Raw genomic sequence first — 27,298 nt, 5'->3', positions numbered from 1 at the left:
TGGTGTGTGCATGTGTGTTGTGAGCCAACTCTCTCCAGGAATCTCAGACCAACACTCCAGCCTATAATGGGTTTCCCTATGTTTTATCAGAGTCATTCTGCTCATAGATGTTAGGGCTGGAAGGGACTTTAGAAATCAAATCCAACCCCATTAATTTACAGATAGGGAAACTGAGGCCCAGAAAGGGATCCTCTGACATTAGATTCAGTGTCCTTCCAACTAGCCCACACTACCACTCACTTCTCTGTCACTCACCCTAGAACTATGCCCACTGATCTTCCCAGCCAACAAAGGAAGGAAACAAACATTCATTAAGTTCCTACTACATGCCAGGCATTGTGCTAAGTGCTTTATAAGTACTATCTCATTTGTTTCTCATAACAACCCCGGGAGATCGATGCTATTATCATCGTCCACATTTTACAGTGGAGGAAACTGAGACCCACAGATCTAAGTGCCTTGCCTACGGTCACACAGCCAGGAAGTATCTGAGGCTGGATTTGAACTCAGGTCCTCCTGACTCCAGGCCCAGCATTCTATCTATTGTGCCACCTAGTTGCTCAAATCCAGAGACCTCCCTTCACATTTCTTGAGCCCTTGACACTACCTTCCACCCTCCCTTGCTGCTTCTCCTAGATGGGATACCCTCTTCTCCCTTGGCTTCCTAATGTGACTTGTGACACCAACACAAGCATCTTCCCCCTCTGTTAGAATCGTTTTAAAACTCAGTTTTTAAACAAGCAGCTCATGAGAAGGCCTTCCTAAGCACAGAGACTCTCAGATCAAAAAGCCTGGCTTGTCTCTTTCCCAAAAGCAACTCAGACTGCTCTGTTTGGAGCCTGGCTCGTTTTCCATTTGTAGGATATATCCAGACTCCTGTCTTGACCTTGGCTGTATACGCTGATTTGAATATTTCTGTTATAGCATCCTCTTTGAACACTCCCCTAACTGGCCGTTCATAGTCACCAGGTTGGGGTCCGCAGAGGGGAGACTCAGATCTCCTTCTCAGTCTGTGTCGTGAAATCGTCTGGGCATATAGCGCTACGTTCCCTTGTGGGATGGTTACCTGCCTGTAACAAATAACAGGGAGGAAGCTCTCCACCTTCTTGATTTTGATGGAGGTTCCTACATATAGAAAAATATAAGGGCGGTATCTTCTGGTCTGGCATTTTCCCAAAGGGCTGGTATCCAGGGAGAGACCTACAGAGAAGCAATAGTAAAGGATCCAAAGTGGCCTCGTGTAAGGTCTGCATGCATGGCCAAAGGTGGGTTCTGAGGCCTGGCCCCAGAAGTCCTCCTCTCCCTTTGTGGATTCCTCCCAGGGCACAGCCTCCATGATAACAAGTCCTTCTGTTGCTCGGCTGGCCTGGGGCTCACCAGGCTGGGAATCTCTATGGAGCCCCTCCCGGCAGTTCCACACCTGGGCACACTACCTTCCTCTGAGTTTCTGGTGGTTTTGTCTCCCAGACACCAGCACTCTTGCCAGACCAGATTTGAGGCCCCGGCACTCTCATCTCAAGGCTGCTGCTCAGTGTCCTAAACGGAAGGGCAAACACAGAAGAGACGGGGGCAGCCTTGTGCTCACAGCCAGCCACCAATGGCCTGGAGGAAAATAGGTCAATTCCTTCACCAGGCTATGGGGAAGGCAACTCAGAACAGTTTTACCTCCTCACTGGGGAGAAGAGAGGGAGGGAGGGAGGGAGAGAGAGAGAAAGAGAGAGACAGAGCAACAGAGGAGGGGGAGAGAGAGGGAGAGATAGGAGAGAGAGAAACAGAGACAGAGAGAGAGGAGAGAGAGAGAGAGAGAGAGAGAGAGAGAGAGAGAGAGAGAGAGAGAGAGAGATCAATGAGTTTGATGTCTGACTCATGGTCTTTCCTCCCCAACCCCTGCCGGGTTTAACATATATTCATACTTCCTCCACCATCCTAACTTCCCTGTTCCTTAGTTCATTCCTTTCCCATGATCCCCATCACACTTCTCCTACACACAGAGACAATCTTGACACCATTCACAAATGTTCCAATTCCTTGTTCGTGAACTCAAATTTCTTTACTTGATCACAATTTAAAAGATCTTTCCCTTTGCTTTACAATCCTTATCCTGGTTATTTGTCCACCTTGGGAACTCCAATCCTTCCACTCCTCTTCACTGACTACACTCCCCCCTGCTAACTACCATCCTTTCTCTCTCCTTCCTTTCATGGCTAAATTCCTTGAAAAAATAATTGCCTCCCCTTTGTGCCTACACCTCCTCTTTTCTCAGTCTTTTCTAAACCTTCTACAAATCTGATTTCTGACTTCATTATTCAACTGAAACTTCTCTCTCCAAATAATCTCAGGCACCAAATCTGATGGTCTTTTCTCATCACTCTTGACCTTTTTGCACACTTTGACACTGCTGACATATTCTCCTGTTGTTCCTGGTTCTCCTCCCATTTGCCTGACCCTCTATTTCTCAGTCTCCTGTGTTGGATCTTCTTCCTGGCCAAACATGCTAACTGTGGGTGTCCCCCAAGGCTCTGTCCTAGACTCTCTTTTCCTTCACTACAGTTTTGAATGGTGATCTCATCAGCCCCCATGTATTCCTTCATCATCTCTCCGCAAGTGATTCTCGGATCTTTTTTTCCACCCCTTACCTCTCTCCTCATCTCCAATCTCACATCTCAACTGTACATCTCAAGCTGGATGTCCCATAGACATCTTATTATCTCAGTTCTGGACTACTGAAATAGTCTGCTGGTTGGTCTCCTTGACCACTGCAATCCAACCTCCACTCAGCTGTCAAACTGATCTTCCTAAAGTCTACCCTCATTCAGTCACCTCCAGTGACTCCCTAGCACCTCCAGGATCAAATAGAAAATCCTGGGTTTTTTGGTCCTTCATAACTTAGTACCCTCCCACCTTTTCAATCTTCTAACTCCTTACTCACCTCCAAGTATTCTATGATCCATTGGCATCCTTGCTGGTCCTCAAACATACACCACACTTTATCTCCTCATTCAGAACCTTTTCTCTGCTTCTCCTCAACATCTGGAATGTCCTCCCTCTTCATCTTCACCCTCTGGTTCCCTTCAGATCTCAGCTAAAATCCCACCTTCTACAGGAAGTCTTTGACGTCCTTCTCAATGCTAGTGCTTTCTCTCTGAAATTACCTCCAGTTCACCATGTCTCTCTTTTGTGCTCAGTTTGTCTTTCCCATTAGACTGGGAGCTCCTTGAGAGCACGGACTGTCTTTTGTCTTTCTTTGTATCCCTAGCCCTTAGCTCAGTGCCTGACACACAGTAAATGCTTAATAAATACAGGTTAACTTTCATTGGTGTAGAGAATTTCTAATCAGGGAACTCTCTTTATGCAGAAATATTGGCACCTGCTCCGCAACTTTTACTTGTAGAGTTTTTGGAGTACTGGGGGCTTAAGTGACTTGCCCAGAAGTCACACAGGTAAATGCGTGTTAGGGGCAGAACTTGAACCCAGGACTTCTTGACTGAACTCAGCTCTCCATCCTCTGTCACTGCTGCCTCTCAAGCCTTTGAGTAAAATGTTAATCACTTCGGGGCCAAGCTTGATCCCGTGGTCACCCCTCTAGAGACCGCCCGTAAGGAGATTTCTTTGGGTTTGCTCATACTGGGGATAACGCCTATGGGGAGGCCGTCTGGGTTGTTGGAGATGCCCAAGGAGTGCCGTCTACATGGACAAGACGTCCGCAGCATCCTAGCTTTAGAGCTGGCTGGGACAGTCTCGTCCACAATCCCCGCCGCCCGCCCTGGGCTTACCGGGCTCTCTCACTTCGGGCTCTCACTTCAGACTACCTAGCCCAGCGATGCGGCAGTGCGCCTGCGCCAAAGCCCTCTGGACTTCACTTCCCAGCATCCTTGGTTCCGAGCTTCACCCACGTGGGTCACAGTCCTGCTGAGGCCTTGACAGCGCGAGGAGGATTCTGGAACCAGTCTGGTAGAGCTGCTCTGGAGCTGTTTCTGCGCAGGCGCTGCGGTGCGGGCTGCCAGAGAGAGCTGGACCACGGTGGCAGCGACCGAGGTGACGCTGGCGGGGAGCCTTGGGCGGAGGGCGCCGACGGGCGGAGACAAGAGAGGTCCCACTGCCCCGTCACCCCCATCCTGCACGGGAGCCCCCCAATCCTCCTGCCCCCCCAGGGCTCCCCATCTCCCCCATCCCTCCCCATCTCCCCATCTCTCCCCATCTCTCCCATCCCTCCCCATCTCCCCCATCCCTCCCCATCTCCCCATCTCTCCCATCCCTCCCCATCTCCCTCATCCCTCCCTATCTCTCCCCATTTCCCTCATCCCTCCCCATCTTGCCATCTCCCTCATCTCCCCCATCCCATCCCTCCCCATCTCCCCATCCCTCCCCATCTCTCCCATCCCTCCCCATCTCCCCCATCCCTCTCCATCTCCTCCATCCCCTCCATCTCCCCATCCCTCCCCATCTCCCTTATCTCCCCCATCTCTCCCATATCCCCATACCTCCCCATTTCCCCCATCCTTCCTTATCTCTATCTTCCCCATTAATGCCACCACCTCTCCCCTTTTTCTGTCTCCCACCAGGCTCACCTCATCTCACCCCATCCACCCTTCCTCATCTCCTTTGCCCCCTCATCCCTCCCATCCCCTAGTTCCTCGTCTTCCCTTTCTTTCTACCTTCCTACTCCAGACTTTCTTCCTTCCTCCAAACCTCTCCTATTCTCCTTGCCCCCCAAACCATCTTAGGTTCAGTGATGTTGTATTTGTGTGAGTTTGGGTCTTGGGACCTGGGAGGCTGGTAGTTTGTGTACTAATGCCCCTGCATTCATTGGGTGCTTTGACTCTCTGTAGAATGCCAGACTGGAACCTGAGAAGAACCAAATTCAAATGTTGACTGAGGCTAGCTCTGATGCTCTGTGACCTTATTGGTAAAACACGGAGAATCCCTGCAACCAGGTCCAATGAGATCATGTATGTAAAGTATTTTGAAGATTCTAAAGCCTTGTGTAAATGTTGGTTATCTGCTTGCTGTGAGAAAAGGGCTGTGGCTTGAGGAACAGTCAATGTGTGAAACTTTGTATCCAGAAGAGTCATGGAACTGTCTTCTCTCATATCCACATAAGAACACATGCATACATGTCTTCATGTATGAGTACTGCAGAAACTCTGTTGTTGAGTCATTTTTCAGTCATGTCCAACTCTTTGCAAGTCCATTTAGGGTTTTCTTGGCAGAGATACTGAAGTGGTTTGCCATTCCTTCTTCAGCTCATTTTACAGATGAGGAAACTGAGGCAAACAGGGTGAAGTGACTTGCCCAGGGTCACCCAGCTAGGAAGTGTCGGAGGCTGGATTTGAACTCAGAAAGATAAGTCTTCCTGACCCCAAGCCCAACACTCTACCCTCACTGCATCACCTAGCTGACCACTGCCCCCAGCTGGCCAGCAGAAGCTCTGTAGGGGCTTAGCTGAGATCTCTGCCAAACTACTGCCTGGCACTCACCTTGTGGATCTTTTATCTCTTTCAGGGTCTCTTGGCCACCTGTGCAGGGCTCTGGAGGGTGCTCAAAGCTGCTGGATCCCTTCGTGTTAGCCTGTTTATTCCAGGGGGTCCCAGGGTGTTGGGTCCCTCTCGAGCCAAGCTTCCATCCCAGAGAAGCTGTGTCAGTACCAGGTCATGGCGGTGCTCCTGTCCCCAAAGGAACCAGCTAGCCTCCTGAGAGTGAAGGTGGAAGAAGGTGTTTCTGGACATCCGGAATTTCTTCTAGGAGGAAACAGATCCAGCCCTGGGCCCTCTGAGCAGTGTTTCAGGGCAGGACTCCAAAATGCACGTGAAAGTATAGGTCTTGGGTTGGAACCACCTTTATCTACTGTGCCCGTGAGGGTGGGCATCTGGGCAAAGGCCCCACAGCATCTAGACCACAGTGAGTACAACCAGACTCCAACGCCTGGCAGCATGCTGGGTGTGAGAGCTAGTGGGAGGAGGGATAAACACCCAAGATACACATGTAAGGAGGGAAAGGGCCTGGCTCAATGATGGGGAGCCCTAAGCATTTGTTAAAGCCCCCTGCTCTCTAGAAACTTATATTCTATGGGGGGAAGACGAACTTGAGATGTAAAATGGAAAGCCTCACCAGGGGGCATGATGCTTGAGTAATCCATCATTTTTTACAAGGCACCTACTATGTGCCAGGTACTGGACTAAGTGCTGGGGATACAAGAAGAAACCAAAGATGGTCCCTGCTCTCAAGGAGGAAAAAAATGAGATAACAAGTGTAAAGTGCCTCACACAGGCTGGCACATAATTAGTGCTATAGAAATGTTAGCCAGTTACTCAGCTCCCATTGGATGCTGGACCCTGTGTTAATCACCAAGGGTACAAAAAAAGGCAAAAGATGGTCCCTGCCCTCAAGGAGCTCACAGTCTAACGAGGGAGACTACACGCCAACAAATGTATACAAGGCAAGGAGTAAACAAGAAATAATTAACAGAATTAAGAGGAGTGGAGAAAGGCTGCCAGTACAAGATGGGATTTTAGTTGGGACTTAAAGGAAGTCAGTAGGGGGAGTGGGAGAGGGAGAACATTCCAGGCATGGGGACATCCCAGGTCACTAGAGCTGGGTCACTTCCACCCACTTGGAAAGTTCATCTGCCAATTTTTGGCTGGGCTGACTTGAAATCTTATTTGGCCCTTGGTAGGTTTGTGATTTCATTTTGTTCTTCTGGGAGCTCTGCGGCAGATGCTGTGATCCTTTTTTTTTTCTTAAACACGAGGAGACAGCAGCTATAAAGTGAATTTCATAAGATCCACAAGTTAATGTTAGATTCAAGAAAAAGACTCCAGACCACTTGATTCCTTGGCCTGAGTTCCTCCATGAGGCCACCTAGCCTCTTGGATGACAAAGGTCATGTCTTGTGGAAGGTATTTCTCCAGAGGACTCAGAAAGTGCATTCCTTCCATATTCTTTGAGTAAGGAAGGTGAAAAGTTAAGTTTCCTTGTTAAAGGGGATAGTCCTGATTTTTTCTTTGGCCATGACACGAAACCCTAATCCTTTTCTGGATTCATTTTCAAAATTCAGCAAACATTTAAATGCCAACTATGAAATCACACTGAGATTCTAGGAGGAAAAGTAGAAAACTGGGACGGGAACCCTAACATCAAGGGATCTGTTAGCAATGGACAGATTTCCTTCTGTGTGTCTGAAGACAGAGCAGGATAAACCCCTTTCCAGGATAAACCTTTCTCATCTCTTTAGGCATCTCCAAAGACCAACATTTCAAGTCTCGTACCATCCAGGTTGTCACCATCTCCTGGAGACATTCCGTTTGGTCAATAGCTGCCTTTTTATCTAATTTTTATTGATATCTTTGGTTTTTAATCACCTTCACTTCCAAACATATCTCTCCCCCTCCCCAGGAAGCCATCTCTTGTAACAAAGACTTTTTAAAAGAGAGGGGAAGAGAGAGAAACAGAGAGAGAGACAGAGACGGGGGGAAGAGAAGGAGAGAGAGAGAAAGAGACAGAGAGGGAGAGAGAGAGAAGGCATTCCAACAAAACCAACACAACAGCTGGTGTGACAACAGCTTGTACAGCGTTTGTCCCCTGCAGTCCCCTACCTCGTCAGCTTTTCTCCAGAGCCAAGCTTGGTCTCTAGAATCACTCAGCTTTCTGTTCTGGTTTTTCAGGGTGTGGTAGTCGTTGTGTGTGTTGTTTTCTTGGTTCTGCTGCTTTTCCTGTGCGTCGGTTCACATGAATCTTCTTGTGCTTCTCTGAATTCTTCATATCCTCATTTCTAACAGCACAGAAATACATTGCACCAGTCATTGTCGTTCATATGACTTGGCATCGAGGACTGTGTTCAATTCTTTAAAACAAACCATTGTTCCCCTTTGTTGTTACCCCACAGACAGATCTGCAGACATGCCCCCCTCCCTTCCCAACCCCAAACCTTCTTGGGTAGAAGAAACAGTTCAGCAAAGCCAGCCCACACAGCAACTACCCATGACCTTGGGTCCACAGCCCTCGAGATTTGATCTGAGCTGTGTGGGGGACAACCAGCCTGTGACTTCCCATGTGCTGGTCCCCAACCTTGACTTAATCCAGGGGCAAGTTCAGATCACTAGCCTGTGGGGAAAGAGTTACTAATTCATCCTCTGTGGGCTGGACTACGCTCTCTCCCTCAGTCTCCACCAGGACACACAAGGTCCTGCCAAGGAGGAGGAGAGGAGGAGAGGAGAGCCTGGAGCAGGTTGTAAGTCCCAGGAGAACAGGGGCTCCATAACTCCAACACCTACCACAGCATCCTGCTCGTGGCGGGGTGCCTCCATGACTATGTCTCTTACAGCATCTTTCTTCTCTCCTAGATCTCCCTTTCCAGGATTCTGCTCTTTATCAGGAGGAAATCCCAGGAGAAGAAAGGTCTCTGACAGCTAGATCCCAGGTGAGTCAGGGTTTCTTCTCTGTCCCAAGGTGGTGGACACATGTCTGTCCCCTCTCCTGAATGAACTATCTCTTCCCAGCCAGATTCAGGCCCTGGTCGATGGCAGACTACATAGCTTGCCTCATACTCTTCCTGGGGGTTTTCTCTTCTTTCAACCCCTTCATCTTTCACTCATTTATCCTGCAGATCTCCCCATGACCACTGTCTGTATGCCATTACTTCCTTCAGGGAGCAGGATTCTCATTGAAGAGGCAGGCAGGCAGGCAGGACCCCATTAGACAATGACCAGGGCTTGTAGACAAGTGCCAGGGTGATTGCGGTACCCATGTGAGTGGAGTGTCTGGCTGAAGCAGGAGGTTTGTGTTGGGAGCCAGTGGAAGAGAAGGTGGGATCCAGAAGTTCTGAGAGATGGGCCCATGCTCCCCCAGCTGGAAAGTGTAGCAGGTAGGATTTGCACTCAGGTCCTTCTGAAGCCCTGTGCTGTGCTGGCTCTTCTCTCCTCCTTGGTTTTCTTGGAGGCCTCATCATGCCTTCTGTAAAGTGAGCATCTCTTTCTACAACTTACGCAGACAAGGAGGATCCATCTCCACTGTGTGCAGCTCATTTTTCATTTGAAGGACATAATAAATTCAGCGTGTGACTTTTAAAGCTATCCTGCCTCTTTGTGCTTCCTTCCTGCCTTCCTTCTACACCTTGAAAAAATGCTTCAGTGGCCCTCCTTTCTTTTCTTTTTCCTTTTTTTTTTTTTTGGACAACTCTGTCTCTCTCCACTATCTCCTCTCGATAAATCTCCACCCCCACTTAGAAGGAAAAGCAAAGTCCTGCACCGAGTGGACATGCTCAAGGAAAGACACCCATCCTGGCAGAACCCAAAGAGCTGTGTCTTGCACTCCTCTTTTCACGTCCACAACCTTTCTCTCAGTATGAGGCAGAATAAGATCCCATGAGGCCAAGGGCGAGGGTTTGGCATCAGTGGTGCCCTTAATCAAGAGCCTCAAAGATCCAAGAACTTTGTCATTAGGGTGTTCAAGGACTCATCAACAGGGATGCCAATATCTTTGAGAATGACAGGATGGGCAGAGGCAGCCAAGAGCCAGGCACTGGACTGTTGAGGCTGTGGCCAGCAAGCAGGAGTCTGATAGGCACCAGGGGTAGAGGGGATGATTCAGGGAAGGAGAGTTTAGATGGAGGACCCTGATTAAAAATGAAAGGAGCTAGAGACCAGGGAAATTGCCTCAATTGTGAGGCTGTAGTTGTGAGACTAAGCACCAAGGGGCCAATCCTTCTGGTCTCTCTGAGAACCCAAAGTGGAAGAAAAGGTGAGGCCTCCTCCACAATCAGCATCAGGAGCTGGAGGGAAGTCTTAGGAGAGGTTACGGAGAGCCTTGACATTGAGAAAACACTGTCCAGCCACTGTGTGAGGAGTACTATAATGACCCTTACTCCCAAGACCGAGGCACACAGCTTACAGGATTTAGTCATCTGACTACTGAGCAGGAGGAAGTGGGATTGGAATCCAAGACTTTTGATGCCAAGTTCCTTCTTCCTCTCCACTGTACCTCCTCTGCCTTGTGAAGGTGAAGAGATGTAGGGAACAGGTAAGAAAAAGTCAACAAAGAGGGGCATTTGCCCACCAAGGAGGAGGTTTTCTCCAGATCTCTATGAAGGAGGAAGCTTAGGCCCTGACATGTGAGGAATATTAGCTTTGGGTATGTGATGTGGATTGTGGAGATCATGGGAGTACAGGTTAGTGACTATGTTGGACAGTGATTCTTCACTTGTCTATATTGAGCCTGATGGTGCCTTAAAATCCTTGGCAAGTTTTCCTCTGACTTCAGCTCCCTCTCACAGCAGGGAATCGGACCCATGAGAGGTCCCCAGGCTGTTTGGCTGCTCTGGGGGGGAGGGTCCTTCATGTCTCCACTCCCACCTTGGGCTCTTTCTGCTATATCCAGCTGAGGAAGGGGCTTCCTCTAGAGCCAGCACTGCCCCTTTCATGAACCACACCCTTTTCTCAGTCCTTATCCTCTGTGACCTGACTGCCTGGTCCCCCAAATCTTGCTCAGTTCTGTCACTTCTGCCCTTTTAACATCCTCCATTGTCTATTCACACAGTGTTTGCCCCTGAACAGACCCTTATTACTTCCCATCTGGACTATTATGACAGCCTCCTGTCTCTCTGCCTCCAACCTCCCCACCCCTATGCATCCTCCACATGGCTGTCAAAGGGATTTTCCTAAAGCCTACTTTTGATGTGGTCCTCCCATATATGCACTGGATAAATTTCAATGGCTCCCATTCCTTCCAAGGTCAGACCTAAAGCCCTCCATTTGGCATTTAAAATTATCCAAAACTCAGTCCCATCTCATCAATCTTGATTGCCACCCTCTGCTCCTGGCATTTCAAATTTGGCTTGCCCAAACCTGAACTTAAAATTTTTGCCCTTAAACCTTCCCCCCTGATTTCTCATTCTGTTAGTGGCACCCCATCCTCTCCATCATGACAGTTTGAAATCAGAGTCATCATGGACTCTCCTCTCTCCCATCATTCATGTCCTTTTAACTCCCTCCACATCATCTCTCAAATCCATCTGCTTCTTGCTTTCATCTTAGTTCAGGCCCATATCACCTCTTGCCTGAACAATGACAATAGATTCCACAGTGGTCTCCCTCTGCTCCTTCCTTCAATGACCAAAGTCATCTTTTTTTAAAATTCTAAACCTAATGTCTTCACAAATGAGCATTTCCATACACCCAAGAAGAATATTACATATCAAACCATGGGTCTCCATTTCGTGCCTTTGGGCTTATTATGAGTTTCAAAACTGTCCTGCTTATCTGTGCTTATCTGAACCCCCTTCAGTTCTCTTCTGTACATTTTAAAGGGTTTTTTTGTGGGGGAAGGAGCTGCCTAAGAAATAAGCATAGTCAAATTTCCAAAAATGTAGAATCTGACCCTTGAGTCTGTCCCCTCTCTCTCAGGAGCTGTGTAACGTGCTCCATGATGGATTGTGTAGAGACACTCTTGGTTATGATGTTGACTGAAGTTCTAAAGTGTTTCAAAGGTATTTTCTTCATAATGTCCTCCTGTGAATTGTTCTCCTGGCTTGGATCACTTCCCTCTGCCCAAGATTCTCTGTGATTGTTTGTCATTTCTTGTTATAGTGCACTAATATTACAGTACATTCACAGGGCAGTCTGGACCTCCTCCTTAGATTCTAATCTTTTTCGTAAGTACTTAACAGATTAATTCTCGCCCACTCCCCTTTCCAAATTAGGAAATTTGGAAACTATCTCATGATAGTTCCCACCCCCATTTGTCAATCAGTAAACATAAAAATAAAGCACCTACGATGTGCCAGGCACTGTGCTGAGCACTGGAGATACAAAAAGAGGCAAAGGACAGTCCCTGCCCTCAAGGAGCTCACACTCTAATGGAGGAGACAACAAGGAAAAAATAGGTACAATCTATAGCTAGAATAAATAGGAAATAATGAACAGAGGGAAGGCACTAGAATTAAGAGGAGGTAGGGAAGGCTTCCTATAGAAGGTACAGTTTTAGTTGGGACTTAAGGGAAACCAGGAAGGTCAGGAATCAGAGCGGAGGAGGGAGAGCAGTCCAGGCATGGGGGACCAGCCAGGGAGAATGGCCCAAGCCAAGATGGAGGGTTTAGTTCACAGAACAACCAGGAGGCCACGTTACTAGATCAGAGAGCAAGTGGGAGGGTGGAGTAAGGTGTAACAAGACTGGGAAGGTAGGAGGAGGCAAGTGATGGAGGACTTTAAATGCCAAACAGAACATTTTGTTTTTACTCCTGGAGGAAGTAGGGAACAAGATGGTGACGTGGTTGGACCTGCCCTTTTAGGAAAATCATGTTAGTGGTTGAATGGAGGATGAGTTGGAGTAGGGAGAGACCTGAGGCAGGCAGACCCACCAGCAGCTACTGCAGCAGTCCAGGTGTGAGGTGATGAGGTGGGGGCAGTGTCAGAGGAGAGAAGGGTGAGTATTGGAGAGATGCCACAAAGGTGAAATCAGCAGACCTTGGCAACAACTTAGATATGGGGGTTGAGAGATAGTGAGGAATTGAGGATCCTGGGGGACTGGAAGTCCCTTGACAGTAATAGGGAAGGTGGGAGGGAAGAAGGAGGGTTTGGGGGAAAGATGATGAGCTCTGTTTTAGATATAGTGAGTTTCAGATGTCTACTGTACGTCCAGTTCAAGATGTCTGAAAGATAATTGGATGTGCAAGATTGGAGGTCAGCAGAGACATTGGGGCAGGGAAGGTAGAGATGATCGTTAAATCCATGAGAGCTGATGCGATCCCCAAGTGAAGCAATCTACAGGGAAGAGAAGAGGACCCAGGACAGAGTCCTGAGGGACACCAACAGTTAGAGGGCATGACCTGTATGAAGATCCAGCAAAAGAAACTGAGGAGTTGCTATCAGAGTGGTAGGAAGAAAACCAGGAGTGAATGGAGCCCACACTTTCCTTCCCCATTTATTCCCCTGTTGAATTTGATGAATACATTATATATTATACGTTATACATTATATTTCTCCATCAAAACACTGTGTGCATTCAGCCGTCCTCTGCCCATTTCAGATAGGAGAGCAGTTTATCTCATGCTTGCTTCTGCTTACCCACCCCAATCATATAAGCCAGTTCCACCCCCTTCTTCCTTCTTTCTCCATTAGCGTATTCCTTCTACCCTCCCATCTCTTTCCTCTCTTAAAACCCTCAGCAGAGAACCAATCTACTCTGAGATCCTGTTTTTTTTCTATTTGGCTTCCCCCATTGTCTGAAGGGATGCTTATTTCATCTCCCTCTATTGGAATGTTAGTGCTACATTATCATACAGACTGTTCACATAAGTTTACCTTTCTTTTGATTGTTTGCAGCTGATAAGCCCAATTCTGAGTTTTTCATCAGGAATGTTTAAAATCATCTGTTTCATTAAAGATCCATTTTCCCCACTGTAGTATTATATACTCAGCTTTGCAAGGTTGTCTGTTCTTGGTTCTAAGGCACTATCTTTTGCCTTTTGAAATATTATAAGCCAATATTTTCTATAGTTTATTATAGAACAAGTCAGTGGATCCTTCCTAGCTTCACTTTGCGCTCAGACTTCTATAGATCTAAACATTCATTTATGAGTTCTTGAAATATAGAGTTCACGCTTTTTAAAAAATCATAGGTTTTAGGGAGTCCAGTGATTCTTAAGTTCTCTCTCCTTGACCCATTTTCCAGGCTAGTTGTTTTTGATATAGGGTATCTTTACATTTTCTTCTATTCCATCTTTTGGTTTTATTTTAATGTTTCTTGCTGTCTCATGGAGTCATTGATTTCTATCTGATCTGTTGTGGTTTTCAGGGATTCCATTTCTTGAGTAAGAACTATTCTAATTCTCTCCTCCAAGATTTTTATTTCATTTTTTTAATCTTTTACTTCATTTCTTCTAAGTATTTATGTAGTCCTTGTGGGAAATCTCTTTTTTCCTTTGAGTCCCTTCTTACAGTTACTTTCTCCTAGGCTAGATTTCAGGGTATCTTTGATTTTTTTAAAGAATTTTTTTTCTGCTTGCTGCTATCACATTGGATTCATTCATCTCTCTAGCTTTGGTTCCTGAATTGGGTCTTTGTGCCTGGGCTAAGCTCCACCTCTTGCAGCACTTTTTGGATGGGGTTCTTGTCTCTACCTGGCCTCAGCCTGGGATACCTGGGGACTTAAACTGACTTCTACCTCCCAGGGTATGGTGCATCTTTGAGGTTTAAAGCACACATTCTTCCAGGGCCTTTGCCATGTCTCAGGACAGAGTGCCCTGATCCCATGGCCTGTTCCAGCCTTGTCGGTGACATTCCCTAGGGCTGCCGAGGGAGCCTAACCCCTCTCAGGCTTTTGAGGAGGAGTCTTGCTGCCTGCAGACATAGACTTGAAGACTACCCATGTCTCTGGCCAGCCTGTGGCCTGCTGGGAGACTGCAGCTCTGTTTGCTTACCTTGGCCCTGACTTTGCTGGCAGACTCCCTTCTGACTGCCCCAGAGATTCTGGGTGACTTTTTGTGCAATTCTGGGGTGGACGTGGCTACATCTGCCCTAGTTTCTCCTTATGATTCTAGTTTCTAGATCTATATTCAATTTGGAGTGAATTTTAGATTTTTGCAGAAGTAGGTGTTAGGGCCCTGCAGATCTGCTTCCATTCAGGCAGCTTTCTTAGCTGACCATACTCATCTTCTAAATGCCAGCTTTCCAGTACTCATGCTTTTTGTTTAAGCTGCTTCCCTTGTCTGGAGAGAACTCTGTTTATCTCTGCCTGTTGAAATCCTTTAAGGCCTGGGTTGACAACTCCCTACTCTAGGAAACATTTCCTGATTCTCCCCAGAAAGGGGATCTTCTCAATTCTTCTTAAAGCATTTTGTTTGGATACCCTCTTTGCCATTACAGCCAATAAGCCCCCAGTAGACTGCTACCTTCTCAAAGGCCGAGATCATATAATTTTTCGATGTTGCCATCTTGTACCAATGAGACACACTGAGCCCCTAGTTCATCGGAACACCAAATCCTTTTCAAACCTATTGGTAATTAACCAGTTTACTTTTGTTATTGTTTAGGCATTTCAGTCACCAACTTTTCATGACCCCTTTTGGGGTTTCCTTGGCAGAGATACTAGAGTGGTTTCACCATTTCTTCTCCAATTCATTTTACAGATGAGGAAAGTGAGGCAGACAGGGTTAAGTGACTTGCCCAGGGTCACCTAGCTAGTAAGTGTTGGAGGCTGGATTTGCATTTAGGTCTTCCTAACTCCAGGCCCTGCACCCTATGCACTGTACCACTTAGCTGCCCCTGGTTAACCATAGCTTAATGAAGTAGATTTTTAAAACCCCAAACATAAGGCTTGACATTTCCCCGTTAGTCACAGTGTGTATTGTTCTGCTTTCTTTTTTCTGATTCATTTCATGCATGTCTTCCCATGTATCTGCAGGGTCTTCTTTATGGTTGGAAAGAGCCTGAGGGGGCATTTAATCCAGTCCCCCCATTTTACAGTTAAGGAAACTGAGGCACAGCAAGTTTGGATAACTGCCCATCAGTAGTACGATATGAACCCTGCTCCTCTCCTCTGGAGCCAGTACCCTCTCCGCAGTCCCACAGCTTCCTTATATTCCATTATCCTCATACAGTTTGGGAAGTCATTGCCCCATTGGGCTTGTAGTATATTTCCAAACTTTTGAACTAATATTGCTATGAATAATTTTGTATAGATTGGTCTTTTCATGCCATCAGTAACTTCCTTGGGGTTTCAACCCAGTAGTGTTACAGGGCACGAATAGTTTTGTAATTTTTCTTGCATAACGCTAACTTGCTTTCCAGAATGGTCAGGCTCTTGGGTTGCAGCTTTGCCAGCAGTGAATTAACTGGCTCAGATGCTTTTCCTCCCATCTGAATGGATGTCTGCCTTGTCCTCCTCCCCTAGTCATTGCTATAGCCCTGGAGGCAGGAGGAATCTTGTGGGCTGGGGGGTGGCTTCATCTCACACACAGTGAAAACATTTCTTCTGTGGTGGCAGGGAGAGGGAGGGGGGGCAAGCATAAACAGGAATGTCTTTGGTATTTCAGGAATCAGTGGCATTCCAGGATGTGGCTGTGGACTTCACCCCCGAGGAGTGGGGCTACCTAGACCCCGCTCAGAGGGACCTTTACAGGGAGGTGATGCTGGAGAATTACAGGACCCTGGTCTTCCTGGGTAAGAAGAGCTTTGCTCCGGGTCCAGAATCACTCAGTCTCCCAGGGTGTCTTTGCTTTGATTGTTGTCACATGTGGGGCCTGTTGAGAGTCCAGCTGGGTTTGGTGTGAGGGTTCAGGGGTTTTCTGCTCCCTGTTGCCAGGATGATGGTCTGTACTGTGTAGGGTTGGTCCCCATGCCAGGGGTAGGCAGGGTCTCATCCTGTGTGGACATGGGATCTTGTTCTCTTTCCTTCCACCATCTTTCTAGGCCTCTATCAATCCCTCAGGGACACAGTCAGACTCCCTCAGAACTTTCTTAGATTCCTTCAGGCTTTCTCTCTCATCATTTGATTCCCAAAAACTGGACTGGGCCAATGAACTCTGAGATAGATCTTGATCCCCAGGGCAGAGCTGAGTTTGGTTCTGCACAAATGGGAGATACCCTCCTAGCAGCTGTTAGATCCAGTGCCCTTCTCACACCTTCCCAGGCTTCTCAGAGTTTTACAAAACTGGTCCCTGGAAACCCCAGAAGCACATTTTCTGATCTAACAGGAGCCTTAGCTTCTCAGCCAAACCTCCCACTCAAAGGCATGTGCACATAGTAGGGCCCTTGCTAGCCTCGCTTTTCCTCCATCTCAGCTGGAGGCTTTTAGACTCTGCGTGTCAGGGTGTCAGGGAGGAGAAGGTTCCTCCAGCTTCCTCTGCTTTCCTTCAGAACATCCCTCCAGAAGGGTATTGGCCGGGAGCATTTACTCATTCTCCAGTTTTTGGCCTGGGGTTCAAGTCACTCAGTGAACAGCGATACTGAGTACCTCCCATCCCATCTCCACTATTTCCTAGCTGCTTCCTCGTTCTCCATCTGGAGCCCCCTTTTCTAAATCAGGCTTCCATCCTGGCAGTCAGTTCAAATTCCTTCCTTATCTCTTTCTTCGTTGGGAGAGAACACAACTACTTATGCTTCAAGGAGGACAGCAATTCTGCATCTGACCCTCTCTACAGGACCTGGGTACTGCCCTCCAGATGGAAGTTCCCTCCCCCAGGTCCCTGACCTCCCTTCCTAGACCCTTGCATTCAGCTTTTGAGAGGTAACATCTCAGCGACTTTTTCTATCCCCTTCTCCTACTAATGGCCTTCTTTCTTACCCTACCCCTCCATCTTCCCCCTAGAAATAAATTCCTTTCTCCAAAAGGGAGGACCATCTTCTCTTACTGAGGACAGACTCTCCCTCTTGTAGTAACCCTTTCTATATGAATTTCTGTCTCAGTTTCACCATTGCCAAAGGGCTTCTGCTTCATCAAAGGAGGTGAGTTGGTCCTTTCCCAGATGATTAAGTGAGCTAATTCCAGATGTTCACAGGGACTCTTCAAGAACAAAGGACAAGCACCAAGTGAACTAATTCATTTCCTTAGTAGATATTCACTGCTAGTGAAGATTTTCTTCCCTGGGACAACATCCTGCAGGGATGCTCATAGGTCAGACGAGAGAGGACTCTCCCTTAGTTTTTTACCTGGGAAGCCTCCTGAGATGTTAGGGAACCCTTAAGGATGGGGGCATTCCAAAAGAAGCGCTCATTTTTGAGGGTTCTCTTAGACGTGGACAGCTCTCTACGTAGCCCTCCACCTGTCCCTGTCCGGTCCTCCTTCCCTTTCTTAGAGATGTCCTATACCAAGTGCCACCAAAGTTAGTGATTTGCATAAATGTCAACCCTCTGTCCCTTTGGCAACCAAGCCCTCACTGTGGGGCAATGGAAAGTATTATATCTGAAATCAGGACCTGGGAATGACATCCGCTTTTCTTTTTTTTATGCTATTCTGGGCAAATCACGCCACCTTTCTGGGTCTCTATTTCTTCATCTGTAAAATGAGGGGGTTGGATGAGACAGCTTATAAAGTCCCTCTGAACTCTCATTCTGTGACTTCTGAATCCATGGGTAGGCCATGGGCTGAACCTCTGCTTTGAGCTCACAGCTGGTCTGGGCACAGCGTGGTCCCTGCACTTTCCCTCCACTGAGCCGCTGGTGTTGTTAACACAGGGAGTTTAGCGGTTCCTGAGCAGCACTAGGAGCCAGGGAGAGCAGCATCTCGCTTTCCTAGGGGCCTAGCAGGAGGGGGATATCTCAGGATCTCTTTGCAAATATACCAAAGTGTCCCCTTCATCCTTAGCAAAAATAAAAAAAAGAGTAGGCCAAGGGCCCCATTTGTTTTTGGCAGCTGACCCAGGCAGACTGGAACTTGTGTAAGAGTGCTGCTGGTGGTGGTTGCCATATGTATGGTGCTGAAGGGTCTGCAGAGAGCTTGTGTGAGGCAAATAGATGTTTTACTGGCTACAGCTAAATCCTGAGTCCCAGGAAAGCAACGGTTCCCAGGAAGGAGAGCCAAGTCAGCCAAGGTCTAGATGGCTCTGACCCCAGAGGCCTCTGCTGCTCAAGACCCTTTGGGCAACCATAATTCAGTTGTGATTTATGCCCCACTTGTTTCCAAAAACAGTTTGTTGTGTTCTGTTACCTTTAAACATGTATTTAAAACAAAACTAATGAAAAGAAACCATTTATTGAGAGCTTATCATGTACCAGAGAAAGAAGCAGTTTTTATAGGAAGAGACTTGGGCAAATAAGCCTACTACCTTGAAGCTAAGGTTAGCTTGCCACTTAACATGGAGGAAGGGTCTCCTCACCTCCTCATTAAAGAATCTCCTCTGCCAATTAAAACAAAAAACTTTCCTTCTGAGATGGGATGGCTAATCTGGGCTAGGCCACATAGCTCCTCTGAAGACGTCTAGATGCAGCCTCCCTAGGGGTTTTGGTGCTAGGCACAATTACCTCCTGCATATTGATCTGTGATAGAAGCCCACTTTTAGGAGGGAATAAAATCCAGGTTCATTTTTCAACTAATACATTTCACTTTTTTCTGTGGGAGATTTCTTTCCCCATACTAGAAGTAAGATCGTACTGCTATGGGGAGAGGCAGAAAGGTCACCCCCGGTCTCTTGAATCTAGATACCCAATGCGTCAGACATGAGCCTAAGCTCCTTCCCTCCTGGCCCCCAGTGCCTTCTCTTTCCTTGTTACAAGGAGATAGGTCTTCTTTTCCTCCTCAGAACATAGAGGCCACACCCTCAGATACCCATTTGTCAAAGCCTCACCTTTCACAGATGCGGCCTTATTTAGTTCACTGTTCGTTCGCCAGCCTTTCATCATGTTCTGTTATTTGGAACTAGCCTTGGACTGAAAATCTCAGCCTTATAGCAGCAGCTGCCTGCTGCCCGGTGGTCCAGCTTCTGGACTCCTGCTTGGACTAACTTCCAGACATTTTGGGTGAATTTGTTATTCTGAAGATGTGTCTTTCCTTCTCCTGCTGAGTTCTAATCCAGCGACCCTTGCAATCACTTATTTCTTCACCTAATCCTCAAGGGGGAACGAGACCCAGAGAAGTCCAGGAGGAATAGCGTTTGGCCAGTTACATACCATGGATGCCCAGATAGAGAAAACCCTCTAAGACCTCCGGGGTAGACCAGGAGCATCATTTACTTCCGTAGCTGCCAGAAATGTTAAAGATTTTTTGAAATAGGCTTATTGGTAAATAATTGGAGTACCTTTTCTCATGAGCAGGACTTGTGGTTTCCAAACCCGATGTTATCTGCCATTTGGAACAGAGGAAAGAACCGTGGAACCTACAGGGTATTGACAAGAGAAAAGTCCCAAGAGGTCCCTGCCCAGGTGAGTGAACATAGCTATGGGAAGGTCAGTTGGTCTGTTAGGGCCAGTGGCAGCTTTGGAATGCTAATCAGGAACTTCTTTTCAAAATGTCTTTGACTTTCACTGGCAGGTGTCTGGTTAATCTGTGTGTCATCTTTTAAAAAGATCTTGCTTCTTGTCTCACCTTTTTTTTCTGAATATATCCCTCACCCATTTACTTAATGGGATGCCTCGCAGTAGTCCCAGAGTTGTGATTTGCTGACGGAATTATCCAGAAGATGAGAGAGCTGCAAGGATGGGGTCCCCAGCATTGGCATTTCGGGGGGTACCTGGTTGCAGCATTAGAAGTCATCAGAACTCATATCTCAGACCCTTCGTAACCTGTCAGATTGCCTGCTTCTCAGTACCAGCTGTGGGTGCTGTGAGGCTAGCTCCTCAGGCCCTGCTAACATCATGAACCCCAGCAAAGGCATCTTGCCTGGGGCAGAGTGCCTTCAGTCACTGGTACTTAATGTCTGTGTCCATAGTTGGCTTCCTGCTCTAATGGATGGATGGACAGGCCTTTAAGCCCTTGTGGTGTGTCACGTCATGCTAAATGCTAAGGATGTACAAAAACCTCCCCTGCTTTTGAAGGAGGACAGCACATTTGAGGAATAGTGGCCAACCAGGGTTGTTTCCACAGGGGATGTCATGGGGTTAGTGAAGGGAGTCAGTGGTGCCCTTTCCAGTATTGCTAGGACTGGTTTGATTCCTGTTCTCAGAGCTCAAGATGGGAAACGAGAGGTAGAAGCATGGCCTGAAGATGGCAGGCAGGTCTCTATTGGGCTAGTTATGATGAATGCCCACCAGGCCAAAGCCAGGGTGCCCAGGCAGAGCTGGAATGGAGCAGAAGACCTCTGCTGATGCCTTCCAGTCAGGCTATTGTTGCCTTATGGATTCTAATCCACTTCTTGTTCACAGACCTTGGCTTTTCTACTTTTCAGGCAAAGGCTGGACAACGACTTTTCAGGAATGTTGTAGGAGAGATTCTTGAGGGAAGGGGGAGTATGAGTTGGACTTGATGACTACTAAGGTCCCCTTCCAACCCTGGGATTTCTCTGATTCTTTGTGGGATCTTGTTAAATACGTGTTACCTGTTCTTGCTTGGTAATGGAATTCCCCTACCCTTGATGGTGCTCTCACTCACTTCTAGAGCTTCCACATGCCTTTGCTCTCAGTTCAGTGTGTAACGGTCCCTGCATCTGCTTCCCCAGGCTGACTGGTGATATGGGGCAGCCCAGTCCTCTTAGTCTCCTCTTGGATGAAGGACCCACAAACTACAGCCTGAGGGCCCAACGCAGTGGCCTGGCTGCTTGATTTTGTACAGCCAGAGAGATAAGAATGGTTTTAAACATTTTACAGTTGGATTTAAAACCATAAAGACCCTCACAAGCTGTACAAAATCAGGTGGGCAGCTAGATTTGGCCCACCCCAGCACTAGAGCAGAATGTCACAACTGGAAAGGAAATCAGGAGCCATCTAATACATACAACCCCTAAAAAGAAGGGCCACTCCACATACCCACACGTATCTGGCAAGGTTATTCAGCCTCTGCTTTATTGACCCAAGTAAAGGGACCCCCACCACTTCCTGAGCAGCTCATAAACTCTTTTGGGGCAAAAACCATATCTAAGATGTTTTGTGGATTTTTTAAAAATGTCCTGCCCTGCAGACAGTAGCAGTTTAATGGATTAAAAGTCATCTTGGTGCCATATGTGTCAGTGGTTTGTGGAGAATGACAAGGTGGCAAGTCAGAAAGAGGAGAGCCCTACTCTGACTCACTATTGATTGGAGAAATCCAAATTAAAACAGTTCTGAGGTACTACCTCGTACCTAGCAGATTGGCTAATAGGACAGAAAAGGTAAATGACAAATGTTGGAGGGAATGTGGGAAAAAAATGAAACTTCAATGCACTGTTGATGAAGCTGTGATCTGACTCAGCCACTCTGGAGAGCAATTTGGACCTCTGCCCAAAGGGCTATAAAATCATGCATACCCTTTGACACAGCAATACCTCTACTAGGTCTATATCCCAAAAGAGATAAAGAACAAAAAGGAAAAGGATCTAAATATACAAAAGTATGTATAGCAGCTCATTTCAGGGAATAAAGAATTAGAAACTGAGGGGATGCCCATCAATGCCTGAACAAGTTGTGCTTTGTGATTATGATGGAATACTATTATACTATTAAAAAAATGATGACCATGATGCTCTCAGAAAAACCTGGAAAGACTTGCATGGGCTGATGCAAGGTGAAATGTACAGTGTACAAAGTAATGGCAATATTGTAAGATGATCAGCTATGAATGACTTATCCAGGAGTGAGGAATCTGCAGCCTCAAGGCCCTGTGTGGCCCTCTAGGTCCTCAAGTGCAGCCCTTTGACTGAATCCAAACTTTTTCCCTTAATATAAGGATTTGTTAGTCATTCCCAGCAATACAATGATCCATCACATCTCTGAAGGTTTTATGATGAAAAATGCTATCCGTCCCCTGAGAAAGAATTGATGGAGTCTGAATATAGATTGAAGCACACTTTTTTTAACTGTCTTTATTTGTCTTGAGTTTTTTGTCTTGTCTATGTTCTCTTTCACAACATGGCAGTTATGGATATGCTTTGCATGACTACACATATATAACCTATATCAAATTGCCTGTCTTCTGAATGGAAGGCGCAGGAGGAAGGGAGAGAATTTGGAACTCCAAGTTTTAAAAACGAATGTTAAAAATTGTTTTTACATGTAACTGGGGAAAAATAAAATGCTAAATAAAAGCTTAAAATAAATTAATTACAAAAAGAAAGAGGAGTGCCCCCCCCCCAATGTGTAGAAGTGGACAGTGTGAAGACAACAGGGATGAGATCCATGGAGTAGCCAGAGCGAGGAGAAACCCAGGTATCGAAGATCCAGGCATGGCAGGGGAACAGAAACAAGACCTCGAAACTGAGGAAACCCCTGCCTTATGCAGAAAGCCCTGCAGGGGCAGGAGACAATCCCAGCATGAGGTCAGATGAGGAAAGGAGGCAGTGAATGTATTGCCTTAATGGAGTAAGTGCTGATCCTGACCTTGTTCAATGTGCTCCCTCAGCTTTCCCACCTCCTTCCTCTTTTGAAAAAGCCAACAATCATTCTTTTTTTAAGAGTAATTCCTTTTATTTATTTTTCTACTTTTAAAAATATAGTTTTATTTATTTCATTAGATATTTCCTGATTACATGTAAAAAATTTAATTCATTTTTTAAAATTTTGAGTTCCTAATTTTCTCCTTCCTTCCCCTCCCCTAAATCAGTCATACATTTGAAGTCATGGCAAATGTATTTCACTATTAACCACCTAGCGATTTCTCTTTAGGTCTATATTGGTTCCCTCTACACTTCTGCCCCCTGCTCATTTTTTCTCTTTTTGTGTCCTAGTTTTTCCAAGATTGCCTAATGGCACTCAGTGGATTTCAGAACTGTGAAAAACCTACTCCCCCTAGGCATTAGTTTCAGTTTTATTATTCCCTTTCACTGCTGTAGTTTCTTTTCTTTTAACAAAATGAACAAAGGATATATGCATTTTGTTGTTTGGGTTTTTTTTCATTCCTTTTTTTTTTCATTCCTTTCAGACTCAGAGACCAGACCTGAGGCCAAGGCATCAACTCCAAAGCAGAGAGTTTCTCAAGACAACTCTTTCCAGGGGCTGATAATGGAAAGACTCCCAAGGAATAATCCCTTGTACTCTAAGTTTAGAGGACACAAAGCCAGAGAAAGTGATGGTAGTTTAAACATAAGGCAGGGAAGTCAGGGGAAACCCTATGAATGCAGTGAATGTGGGAAAGGATTTATTTACTGCTCTGAGCTCATTCGACACTGGAGAATTCATACAGGAGAAAAACCTTACAAATGCAACGAATGTGAGAAAACCTTCAGATACTGCTCATCCCTCACTCAGCACCAGAAAATTCATATTTTAGAGAAACCCTTTGAGTGTAGTAAATGTGGGAAAGCTTTTAGCGACAACTCAACCCTCCTTCGACATCAGAAAATTCATAATGTGGAGAAGACATACAAATGTAGCGATTGTGGGAAGTCCTTCAGCTACTGCTCAGCCTTGATCCGACATCAAAGAATTCATACTGGAGAGAAGCCCTATGAATGCACTGAATGTGGGAAGACCTTTGGGTACTGCTCATCCCTAATTCAGCATCACAGAATCCATACTATAGAGAAACCCTATAAATGTGACGACTGTGGAAAAGCCTTTACAGATAGCTCTAACCTTCTCCGACATCAGAGAGTCCATAATGTGGAGAAACCTTACAAATGTAATGAGTGTGGAAAGTCTTTCAGTTACTGCTCAGTCTTTATTCGACATCAAAGGATTCACACCGGAGAGAAGCCTTATGAATGTAACGAATGTGGGAAATCCTTCAGCCACAGCACGTGCCTTACCCAGCATCAGAGAACTCACACAGGAGAGAAACCATATGAATGCGGTGAATGTGGAAAAGCCTTCAGCCAGAACTCATCCCTTTATTATCACCAGAGAGCACATACTGGGGAGAAACCATACAAATGTAATGTATGTGGGAAAGCTTTCAGTTACAATGCCTCCCTCACCCAACATAAGCAAACACATACTGGGGAGAAGCCCTATGAGTGTAGTGAATGTGGAAAAACCTTCAGTCGAAGGACATATCTTACAGAGCATCAGAGGATTCATACTACAGAGAAACTCTTTGAATGCAGCGAATGTGGGAAGTCCTTCAGCCAGAACTCATCCCTTGCTGAACATCAAAGATTTCATACTGGAGAGAAACCCTATGAATGCAATGAATGTGGGAAAGCCTTCAGCCGGAGCACATTCCTTACTCGTCATCAGCAAACTCATAGTGGAGAGAAGCCCTATGAGTGTAGTGAATGTGGGAAAGCCTTCAGCCAGAGACAGTCCCTTTATTACCATCAGAGGACTCATACTGGAGAGAAACCCTATGAATGTAATGAATGTGGGAAATCCTTTAGCCGGAGCACATTTCTTACTCAGCATCAGAGAATTCATACTGGTGAGAGACCCTATGGCTGTGATGAATGTGGGAGTGCCTTCAGCAGGCGTGCAGCCCTCACCAAGCACCAAAATCTTCACTGCAGAGGGTATCTACGATGAATATAGGCTGGGCTTCATGTTAATTTAATATTTTGTTCATATTCACAAGTCAAGATGTCACAGACTGGAACGCTGGGTCTGTGTAGCCGTGGTGGCTCATGTCCACATGGTGGCCTGTGGCCTGGGACCATCTGTGTCCAGTAGCCTTTAAACAGCAGGTCCAAGCCTGAGCCCCACTCACCCCAGGTAAGAAGCAAAGGAGGGCAGAGTCAGGAGGCCCCTGCCCCAGTACAGTACAGGTTTCAGCTATAGTTCTGCAGATGGATTACCAGTATAGTGACTCACCCTTCTGATGCTGGACCTCAAAGACAGCGTTCTCCACATCTCTGTATAAAGATGAAACCACAAAAGATTTCATCGTCTCAGGTTGGAGCATTTGAACCAAGTAGCAATTACAGTGGCCAAGCAAGAGGAATTTGGGTTTGACAGAGACAAAAAAAACTTAATGTGTTCACAGGAGATTACATTTCAGGCAAACAGGGTGTATACTAATAAAGTTTTTGATTTTTTTTTTTAAAGGAAAAATCAAGACTGAGGTGATTCTAGCAAATGATTGAATGTGAGAACACACTACAAGATTTGCAGCTTTTGTTGGAGTATTTCTCTTGAAACTATATATTTAAGTCATCTATAAGTCCTTTAAAAATAAATATCGAAAACCATTTTCTCATCCTTGACTCTTCTGTGTTATTTTACATAAAGAACTTCCTTTCTATAGATTCTATTTAAGGTTTTAAAAGAGGCCTCATTGTTAAAGGATGTATATATCGGAAACAGGTGGCTTTCTTGGAACAGACTATTTGAATCATTGGTCCCCAAACACATTTTATTTTTCTTTAGTATATCCATGCCTCCTTGAATAAAATACAGGGTTTTCTGGTTTTGTTGGTAGAGTGTCCCAGCTGGGAGTTTGAGAAATAGACCTCTTTCCTCTTGGTTTCCTTTCTCCTTAAGGTCCAAGTTTAAAAGGACTTTTAGGAGCCATCTAGGCTCTCTTAGACCCCTCTCAAGGAGCCCCTCTACAAACAGACCAAAAAATCCACCCACGCACCCCACCCCCAGCTTGAAGATGTCCAGTGATCGAATGCACCCCCTCCGAAGGTGAGCCATTTTACTTAGGGATGCCTCTTATTGTAAGAAATGCTTCCGAAGTAGAGCGGGGGTTTCCACCTGCTACATCCAGCCCTTCCAATAGCGGAAGACCTCGGTTACATCCCCTGTGCATGTAAGCCGGGATGGCATGGACGCGGCCCCCGCCAGCATCCTCATTTCGCCGCAATGCTGTTCTGTTTGTCGGTGTCCTTTCCAGACCCCGGCCCCTGCGCTCACTCCTAGGCTGCCCGCCCAAAACGGGGTCCGGGGGGACCCACCCCCGCCTGCCCATCGGGAGCATCCCGCTTCAAGGCTCTTTCAGGAGACACGCGAATCAGCCGCTGCTCGACTTTGTATCTAAGGCTTCTTGTGGCTTTCACAAACAAAGGGATATTGACTGAAAAGATGAGCTAAGAACAGGAGTCACAAAGTATCTCTCCCTCCAAGGACTACAGATGGAGGGGACTCTCGGACTACATTTCCCAGAATCCTTGTAGATGGGCAAGCTAGGCTCCCTTAGTCCGTTCCCAGAGAATCCCGTACTGCCTGGGCCGCTGAGGTCTCTGGGAAATAAAAATGAGAGACTCCGTGCCCCGAAGGATTCTGGGACTCGTAGTGCGTTGGTGACTTTCGCGCAGGCGCAGTGTCTCGGGGGGCAAGGCGGGGGTTGGCCTGGGATTGGGGGGGCTATGCTGTCCTCTTTGTCTTCTCTGATCACCAGCGGCTGAGGTGACTTCGGCCCCCAGGTGCCTGGCGGGGAGGGGGGGTCCTGCCCCTCCCCTCGTCTGGCCCACCTCAGGCCCTAACCCTGAACCCCACGGTCCTGTGGCTGCAGCCTGACCTGGGGAGGGGGACGAGGAACTGCAGCGCTCCCCTCCTGCCCATCCCCCTTCTCTTCATCCCCTTCCCCAACTATCTTTTCCCTTTCCCTAATTCACCCTCCCCCTCCCCAGTTCATCCTCCCCCTCCCCAGTTCATCCTCCTCCTCCCTAGTTCATCCTCCTCCTCCCCAGTTCATCTCCCCCCTCCCCAGTTCATCCTCCTCCTCCCCAGTTCATCTCCCCCCTCCCCAGTTCATCCTCCTCCTCCCCAGTTCATCTCCCCCCTCCCCAGTTCATCCTCCCCCTCCCCAATTCATCCTCCCCCTCCCCAGTTCATTTTCCCCCTCCCTAATTCACCCTCCCCCTTCCCCACTC

At 46.9% G+C, this 27,298-nt stretch overlaps 1 protein-coding gene across 2 annotated transcripts in view; it reads left to right on the top strand.

The window, feature by feature from the left end:
* Positions 1-3,912: 3,912 nt before the first annotated feature.
* The window catches only part of LOC140508402 (uncharacterized), a 38,743-nt gene continuing 15,357 nt past the window's right edge, over positions 3,913-27,298 (top strand). The window contains exons 1-7 of one of the 2 annotated variants that reach the window (XM_072616277.1): positions 3,913-4,035; positions 4,830-4,949; positions 5,503-5,898; positions 8,340-8,416; positions 16,025-16,151; positions 19,740-19,847; positions 23,473-25,672. In XM_072616277.1, the coding sequence (XP_072472378.1) occupies positions 5,652-5,898; positions 8,340-8,416; positions 16,025-16,151; positions 19,740-19,847; positions 23,473-25,010 (2,097 nt within the window). In that variant the 5' untranslated portion in view covers positions 3,913-4,035; positions 4,830-4,949; positions 5,503-5,651 and the 3' untranslated portion in view covers positions 25,011-25,672. Of the gene's footprint in view, positions 5,899-8,339; positions 8,417-16,024; positions 16,152-19,739; positions 19,848-23,472; positions 25,673-27,298 lie in introns of those variants that run through there. The other variant, XM_072616280.1, reaches the window with a different exon arrangement.

Source organism: Notamacropus eugenii, chromosome 5 (genome assembly GCF_028372415.1).
Source record: "Notamacropus eugenii isolate mMacEug1 chromosome 5, mMacEug1.pri_v2, whole genome shotgun sequence".
Lineage (NCBI taxonomy): Eukaryota > Metazoa > Chordata > Mammalia > Diprotodontia > Macropodidae > Notamacropus > Notamacropus eugenii.
This window is presented reverse-complemented; position numbering and strand designations above follow the sequence as displayed.